Here is a 9,034-nt window from a genome sequence, read left to right as displayed (position 1 = left end):
ATTGAGAGGGACGATGGATTTATAACTCTAAACGCAAAAGGCTCTTTTGAGAGCCACAAATGTCTCCACAAAGCGCCGAACCCATTCTAATTGAAGATGAACCGGGAAGTTGAGGTTTAACTAGTTAATACATATAAATATATCGACATCTTCAAAGCGTGCGGCACCAGACAATCAAGATCATATGGTCTAGAAGGAAACATAGACTGTTCTGATAAGAGTACATAAGGAGAAACCGTTTCCACTGGCAGGAGGTTCGGTAACAGAGGACACAGGTTTAAGATAATTGGCAAAAGAGCCGGAGGGAAGATTAGATTTTTTTTGACGCAGCGAGTTGTTATCTGGAATGTGCTGCCTGAAAGGGCGATGGAAACAGATCCAATAGTAAAGTTTCAAAAGGGAATTGGATAAATGTTTGAAAGGAAAATTTAGCAGGGCTATGGGGAAAGAGCAGTGGGATTGGGATTAATTGTTTTGCTCTTTCAAAGAGCCGGCACAGGCACGATGGGCCGAATGACCACCTCCTGTGCTGTATCATTCTTTGATTCTGACTCTACCAAAGCTATGTTCATAGCTATCTGACAAAGGGTCACAGACCCGAAACATTAACTCTGTTTCTCTCTCCACAGATGCTGCCTGACCTGCTGAGTGTTTCCAGCATGTTCTGTTATTTCCGATTTCCAGCATGCGCAGTATTTGGCCATTGTTCATAGCTATCTAGTTTCTTCTCAAATCATCATCTGCTGTATGTGAGCATTCATCTTCTGGCTGCCACTCACTTAGTTGCCCGTGACACTAGCAACCTCCTTCACTTATAGTCATAAACATATTCATCCCTTTTCACTTTATGTTCAGCAACATTTCTTCACACTTTCCCCATTTCCCCTGTGATGTAATGTCAGGAATCGCGCGACATTTGTATCTCTTGCTACACCCTGATGTGGAAATGAGAATCGACCTTTCAGTTCAGAGAACACTTTCTTCACGTCTCTCATAAGTTTAATTGATCTCGATCATCTTCTTTTACACGGTGCCCCGAGGGCTGGGGGGGGGGGGGGCGGGGGGGCGGTCACTCTGCTTTTGAAGATGTCCGAGGCAGACATGGAAAGCATCTCGTTTCATATTGCCTGCCATGGCAAAATGCTGTGCCGGGAGGGTTAGCCTATCGTTTAGGCATTAATGCAGAATCAAGAGTTCCGAGGCACAGAAAGTGAATCCCTCCCTGTTTGTCAATAACTGTTGTATAATTTGTCCAGAAATACAAGGCTTTACACTGCTTCGGTTTGAAAATGCTGCCCAGACGCACTGTTCACACAATTCAACATAATCCTTCAACTATTGACATTCTTGGCCTGACAGTCTGCTCTGATCTCAAATACCCAACATCTGAATTGTTAAAGCCACCTACCTCTCAGATGCTTGGTCAGTCATCACAGCCCCAGACGTTATTGCAGGAAGAAAGCTCGCCCTCCGCCCACCCCCGCCCCCAGGCATCTTCAGCAGCCTGTATCAATGCCCTTCCCTCCATTATAAAGTCAGGGCATTTCAGGGTTCCAGTCCATGAGCAAGTCAAGTCCTACGATGATGAAGCAACCCGTGCAAACCTACAGCGGGATTCGGATAACACCCAAACAGTTTCACCTTCAGGAAATGGATATCCCCGCATAACAAGAGCAAAATACAGCGGACGCTGGATATAAAAAAAAGGAAAATGCTGGAAACACTCAGCAGGTCAGGCAGCATCTGTGGAGAGAGAGAGAGAAACAAGAGTTAACGTTTCAGGTCGACGAGCTTACATGAAAATCCCGTGTGTAAGCAAAACATCTCCAATTCAGTTTCAATGCTAGGTCCACTGGATTAAAAATTCCGAAATCATAATCAGTTGGTCATTATGAAACATAGAAGATAGGAGCAGGATTAGGCCATTCGGCCCTTCGAGCCTGCTCCGCCATTCAACGAGATCATGGCTGATCATCCAAACCCTAGCACCCGGTCCCTACACCGACAGCCATCCCACCCAAGCCCTATCCCCACGTATTTAATCCCTTCTAACACTAAGGGTCAATTTTTTTATCATGGCCAATCAACCTAACCCGCACATCTTTGGACTGTGGGAGGAAACCGGAGCACCCGGAAGAAACCCACGCAAACACGGGGAGAATGTGCAATCTCCACACACACAGCCACCCGAGGCTGGATTTGAACCCGGGACCCTGGCGCTGTGAGGCAACAGTGCTAACCACTATGCCACCGTGCTGGCGATTAATCACTATGTCAACCAGTGGCCCAGTTGGCAGGACTCTGGCCATCAACCTCCAGGAAGTTGTAGGTTCAAGTTCCACTCCAGACGAGCAAATATTTTAGGCGTTAACAGTTGAATAGCGATTAAGCTCAGTTCCGCTCAAGTTTGGTGGCTCTGAAAAGAGCCGTTGTAGAATCAGTTTCTGCAAGATGATTTCTGCCCTCTCTCGGGCGGCGGCGACAGCAGGTTGCGCCTACGACCGCTTCAGGCTGACTTTCCGCTGGCGCCCCACCGGCCTCTTGGGCTTGGCGGCCGCCGCCTTCCTGCCGCGAGCGGGCTTGCACTTGCGGTGGACCCGCGCCGTCCCGGTGCCCGCCGCCGCCCGGCCCCTGACCGCCTTGGTCCTGAAGCGGGTGCGGACGGCCTTGGTGGTGGCGGCCCCGCCTCCTCGCCTGCCTCCACCGCCGACCCTGAGCTTGCGGCGGCCCCGCACCACCGCCGGGGCTTGGCCGCCTTGCGCTTGGCGGACCGGCGCCGCCGGGGCTGGGGCGGCCGCTTGGAGGCGCCTGGGGCCGGTCTGCGGCGATCCTCTTCCTGGCCGACTCTCTCCTCCCCTTTCTGGCCGCCGGATGATGAGGAGCCGCCGCCCCGGCCCCGGGATCAGGAACAGCCGCCGTCGCCGCTGTCTCGGAAGGAGCCCGAGGCGCCGGTGCCGGCGGTCTGCACCAGCGAGCCCTCCTTCAGCAGGTACTTGACCGTGTGGTTGACGCGGGTGTTGTTGCGGCTCACGTCGCAGCCCCGGGCCGACAGCGCCTGCTTGAGGGCGGCCAGCGAGATGCCGCGCCGCTCCTTGGTGGCCGCCGCCACCTGCAGGATCTGCTCGGTCACCGTGGGGCCCGTCTTCTTGCGGCGCGGCGGGACCGGCCGCTGATTTTGCTGTTGCTGTTGTGGCTCATTTTGTGGCTGATTTTACTGCGGCTGTTGTTTCTTCTTCTTCGCCGTCTTGTCGGGAGCCGTTCGAGTCTGGGGCGGGGTACCGCCACCACCCGAATCTCCCGCCTTCTGGTTGTTGTCAGCTATGCTCAGGGGCTGGTCTGATACCGGGACTGGGGTTGGGTTAAGAGCCGCTCTTTCCTCTTTCTTTTTCCGTCTCAACCTCGCACCAAACGCGGCTGAAACGAAAGGCGCTGCCAGCCGCAGCGACCGCTTTTATAGAGGGAAGGCGGACGGAGTGGAGTTAGCTCTCTCTCTCCCACCTCTTCCTTTTTTGCGTTTCTCCCTTTTTACTAAATTCCTTGATTCCTGCAACAACCCTCGCCGTTCCAACGCGCCGGCTGCAAATTTGCCTTTTCGCACTTAGGCATCCTTTAAAAACACAGGCCAAGCCACATCAACATGCTCTTTTTTTTGGTCTTTCATCCCTTCCTTTTTGTTGTTGTTGTTGAAAGAAACCAGCAATTTTGAGGCTTGTCGAAAATGAAAAGTTTCCTCCAAAGCAGAGTTGCTCAATGTAAAAGTTTCCGAAAGAAAGACTTATCTTACGATTCGCGTAGCTTTTAAATGCCTTCATATATCTGGCCCCAGTAACACAGGCCAGCCAGAAATTGGGACACACAACTTAAGTTCGCTGAAACCAATTGGCTTGGTTTAATAAACATCTGCGGTAGGGATTTTGATCCTAAGAATGGGATATACAGCCTCCCGGACTGTGGGGCGTAAGCGGGCGATAGCGGATCCGCAGCCCAATTTACATCTCCCAAATTTAATTTCTATTAGAAGTTAAAATAGTAGGACCACACCCAGCTGACCAAAATAAAAATCTTACTCCAATAAACGAAGCGAATTTTATTATAAATATAAACCGAACCTGATGGAAATACCCGGATTATTTCCAGCATTTTCTGTTTATATTTCAGATTTCCAGCATCCGCAGTATTTTGGCCGTTTGAAGCAAAATGAATCAATTTGCATTGGCCGGGAGTTTTATTTGGTGCGGATTCACACTCCAATTCTAGGCATATTAAGAACGTTTACTCAAATTAAATAAAATATTTACTCGATATACTTAATTGAATAATCTGCACCTATTTGTAAATGCTGGGAAATAATGGAAACAAGACAACCCGTACTGATTTGAAATAAAATATTTACTATATACACTTAATTGAATAATCTGCAACTATTTTGTATTATTAAAAATGGAATACAAGACGCTTACTGAAAATAAATAAAATATCTACTAAACATACTTAATTAAATAATCTGCACCTAATTTTTATATTTTGGAAAATAATGGGATACAAGACGTTTACTGAAATTAAATAAATTATTTACTAGATGCACTTAATTCAATAATCTGAACCTATTTTTAATTTTTTCGAAATAATGGAAAACAAGACAACCCTTACTAATTTTAAAGAAAATATTTACAATATATTCTTAATTGAATAACCTGAAACTATATATATTTTTTAAATGGAATACAAGACGTTTACTGAAAGTCTAAGCTCTTTGCACAAAGTCACAATCCCTCACGCCTACAAGGCAGGGGTCCCAGTCAATTTTTTTTTATATTTAAAATTTGAACATTTTACAGTAAATCACATTTACAGAGCTCAAGTCTCAGCTCTTTGTACAAAGTCACAAGCCCTCATGCCTACAAGGCAGGGGTCCCAGTCAAATTGTTGTTGAAACCAAGTAGCAAAGTCAATGGCCATGGTCACAGCTTGTCGTACTGGAGGGCTACAATAATATGCTAATGAAGGCTGGACAAGGCGACGATTCCTATTCGCTGAATCAAGAGTTTGGAATGTTTCTTATTGCCTCGTGAAATTAAGACCAATCACAACAGATTAACCAATCAAAAACTAGGGCATTCCGATCCTTCTAAAGGGTATAAAAGAAGCGGGGAGCGGCGGCGTTCGCCTCATTCAATCATTGAGAGCTGTGAAGTGAAGAGAAGAAAAATGTCGGGCCGCGGTAAAACTGGAGGCAAAGGACGTGCTAAGTCCAAGACCCGCTCCTCCCGAGCCGGTCTGCAGTTCCCGGTCGGCCGCATCCACCGCCTGCTGCGTAAGGGTCACTACTCCGAGCGGGTGGGGGCCGGAGCCCCGGTCTACCTGGCCGCCGTCCTCGAGTACCTGACCGCCGAGATCCTGGAGCTGGCCGGCAACGCAGCCCGCGACAACAAGAAGACCCGCATCATACCCCGTCACCTGCAACTAGCCATCCGCAACGACGAGGAGCTCAACAAGCTGTTGGGCGGGGTCACCATAGCCCAGGGCGGGGTCCTGCCCAACATCCAGGCCGTGCTGCTGCCCAAGAAAACCGGCCACCCCAGCAAGGTTTACACCTAAAGGACAAACATTAATAAATCGATTCAACAAACCACAAAGGCACTTTTCAGAGCCACCCACCTCTTTCTAAAGAACTTCTGCCAGATTATCTCTAACTTAGTTTGGGGGCCAAAAAAGTTCCAGGGAAGATTTACTTTAAATCTTGTATCTCGTTGAGTGACATCTGCCAGCGGACTTTTGTTTTGGGAGACTTGTTCCAGATAAAATTATTTGACTGGCTTTTTTCGTTCTATACTTTATTAATAAAAATGTGTTGAGAAAATAATTTTACTGGGGTGTGGATGTAACTCATGTTTCCAATGTATATAAATCGGCTGTATATTGAAAATCTGAATTCACGGCCAACAGTAAAAACGTCACATTTAACTGGTGTGAACTGCAAGGGACCGACTGACACTCGGCTTTGTAATCAAAAAAATATTAAAAGATTTTGTTCCTTCAACGAGGAGTTGTTTCAGTTCTTTAAGGCGGCGGCGGGGGGGGGTAATTAATTTGTGAATTTTTGACCAAACGATACGTTTTTTTTTCGCGTTAAACTGAAAGAACTTGAGAAATTTGAACAGAAATACTGTATTGTTTTTTATTCATGGGACATCAAGGCAGCATTTGATCGAGTGTGGCATCAAGGAGCCCTAGCAAAACTGAAGTCAATGGGAATCAAGGGGAAAACTCTCCATTGGTTGGAATCATACCTAGCACAAAGGAAGTTGGCTGTGGTTGTTGGAGGTCATTCATCTCAATCACATGACATCACTGCAGGAGTTCCTCAGGGCAGTGTCCTAGGCCCAACCATCTTCAGCTGTTTCATCAATGACCTTCCCTCAATCATAAGGTCAGAAGTGGGGATGTTCGCTGATGATTGCACACTGTTCAGCACCATTCGAGACTCGTCAGATACTGACGCAGTCCGTGTCCATATGCAGCAAGACCTGTACAACATTCAGACTTGGGCTGACAAGTGGCAAGTAACATTCGCACCACACAAGTGCCAGGCAATGACCATCTCCAACAAGCGAGACTCTAACCATCTCCCCTTGACATTCAATGGCATTACCATCGCTGAATCCCCCACAATCAGCATCCTGGGGGTTACCATTGATCAGAAGCTGAACTGGACCAGCCATATAAATACTGTGGCTACAAGAGCAGGCCAGAGGCTGGGAATTCTGTGACGAGTGTCTCACCTCCTGACTCCCCAAAGCCTTTCCACCATCTACAAGGCACAAGTCAGGAGTGTGATGGAATACTTTCCACTTGCCTGGATGAGTGCAGCTCCAACAACACTCAAGAAGCTCGACACCATTCAGGATAAAGCAGCTCGCTTGATTGGCACTCCATCCACCACCTTCAACATTCACTCCCTCCACCACCGGCGCACTGTGGCTGCAGTGTGTACCATCTACAAGATGCACTGCAGCAACTCGCCAAAGCTCCTTCAACAGCACCTTCCAAACCCACGACCTCTACCACTTAGAAGGACAAGGGCAGCAGACGCATGGGAACATCACCACCTACAAGTTCCCCTCCAAGCCACACACCATCCTGACTTGGACCTGTATCGCCGTTCCTTCACTGTCACTGGGCCAAAATCCTGGAACTCCCTTCCTAACAGCATTGTGGGTGTACCTACACCATATGGAATGCAGCGGTTCTAGAAGGCGGCTCACCACCATCTTCGCAAGGGCAATTAGGGATGGGCACTAAATGCAGGCCTAGCCAGCGACGCCCACATCCCATCAATGAATAAAAAAAAACACAAGGTTTGCAGTGAGCGCGGTGTCGCTGAAGCTCTTCCCTCCCTGCGGCCCGGACTCTGGCCAAAAACCACCGGCCGATGTGCCAAAGGTTGGGGGGATGGTGAGGAATTGACGGCTCTGTGACACCGAGAGAGGAAATCAATCAATAAATAAACACAGGAAGGAAACCAAGATTGCAACCAGCAATGTTAAAAGAAAAGAAAGATCTTTACACACAGCGCCTTTTCACCACCTCAGGGCATCCCAAAGCACGTTACAGCCAATAAAGTGCTAATTTTGAAGTGTTGTAATGTAGGAAACGTGGCAGCCAATTTGCGCACAGCAAGCTCCCACAGACAATGTGATAATGACCAGATCATCTGTTTTTTTAGTGATGTTGGTTGGTTGAGGGATAAATATTGGCCCAGGACACTGAGGAGAACTCGCCTGCTCTTCTTTGAAATAGTGCCATAGGATCTTTTACGTCCACCCGGGAGAGCAGACAGGACCTCAGTTTAATGTCTCGCCTGAAAAACGCCACCTCTGACAGGGCAGCGCTCCCTCAGCACCGCGCTGGGAGTGTCAGCCCGGATTTTGGTGCTCAAGTCCCTGGAGTGGGTTTTTAACCCACAACCTTCTGACTCAGAGGCAAGTGTGAATGTCAACGGAGCCACCAGCTGACACAGAGGTTAATGGCTGAGTTTATTAAAGTCTTCCCATGGATTTCCCTCAGAAAAAAAAGAGGCAGTTTACCATATATGAGATTGTATAAATATCTCGTGGGCTCCGATTCCCAGCTTCACTTTTAATAAAGGCAAGATATCCCCTTAGAACCGTGAGATATTCTGTATGTAGTGGTTTGCTGTCTCTTAAAGTCTGTTAATCTAAAATATAAGGGTCTATTGTTGGCAAATTTATCTTATCTTGAGTTACACGATTATAAAGAAGATATCAGGATGATTGAAGGATATTCGGGTATCTGACGGTTTAAAACCGTTAGCTCGTACTGATAGATTTGAAAATTCAAATCTCGCCGCCGAACCCAACGGTCATTGTGACGTTTTAAATGAATCGCTGTCGTTTGCATAAAATGCTTCAGAGCCCACTCAGCGACGACCAATCAAAAGATGGCGTTTGGAAGGATGAGCTGGGCTCAGCCACAACCAATGAGAAGGTGGCGTTTCGACCAATGGAGGAGAATCAGCGACAACCAATGAACACGACGCGACACCAGGGAGCGGGTGATAAAGGCGGGAAAGGGGGCGGGACCACAGAAGGTCAACAGACTTCACAGTTTAACAGAAACACAAAATGTATCCCTATTGACGAGGAAGCAAACTGGAACAATTTACAAATAGGATAAAGGGGTTCAAACTACCTTAAATATAAGATAATCACTCATAAATCCGATAAGGAATTCAGGAGAAACCTATTTACCCAGATATTTAAAAAAAATGCAAGGGATTGAGCGATCAAAGATTGAGCAAATTTTTCATCAATGTTTGATCACACAAGTCCTCTGACCATATTCGAGTATCTGGAACCAGCTCTTTGCTGCCCAGCGTTCCAGAGCCGTTAATTTCCGTTTATTTTTAAATCTGGGGAGAGTTCGAATTCTCCGGCCGGATTCCAGCGCGAGGTGCCATTCATTGCCTGCACCATCGTCAATTTTAATACTGCATTATTTGCAAACCACCCCA

At 47.5% G+C, this 9,034-nt stretch overlaps 1 protein-coding gene across 1 annotated transcript; it reads left to right on the top strand.

The window, feature by feature from the left end:
* The first annotated feature begins 5,163 nt into the window (after nt 1-5,163).
* Nucleotides 5,164-6,040, top strand: LOC147096079 (histone H2A-like). Its single transcript, XM_085975014.1, has one exon. The coding sequence runs from the start codon at nt 5,209-5,211 to the stop codon at nt 5,596-5,598; it is 390 nt and encodes a 129-aa protein (XP_085831140.1). The 5' UTR covers nt 5,164-5,208; the 3' UTR covers nt 5,599-6,040.
* Nucleotides 6,041-9,034: the final 2,994 nt, after the last annotated feature.

The sequence above is a fragment of the Somniosus microcephalus genome, unplaced genomic scaffold, assembly GCF_052327205.1.
Source record: "Somniosus microcephalus isolate GS21.2 unplaced genomic scaffold, FLI_Smic_1.0 unresolved_chr1, whole genome shotgun sequence".
NCBI classification, from domain to species: Eukaryota; Metazoa; Chordata; class Chondrichthyes; order Squaliformes; family Somniosidae; genus Somniosus; species Somniosus microcephalus.
Note: the sequence above shows the minus strand (reverse complement) of the source record. Positions and strands in the feature narration are given on the sequence as shown.

What these genes read in the sequence shown, in the direction of transcription:
- LOC147096079 (XM_085975014.1), top strand. Translation starts at nt 5,209, where the DNA reads ATGTCGGGCCGCGGTAAAACTGGAGGCAAAGGACGTGCTAAGTCCAAG.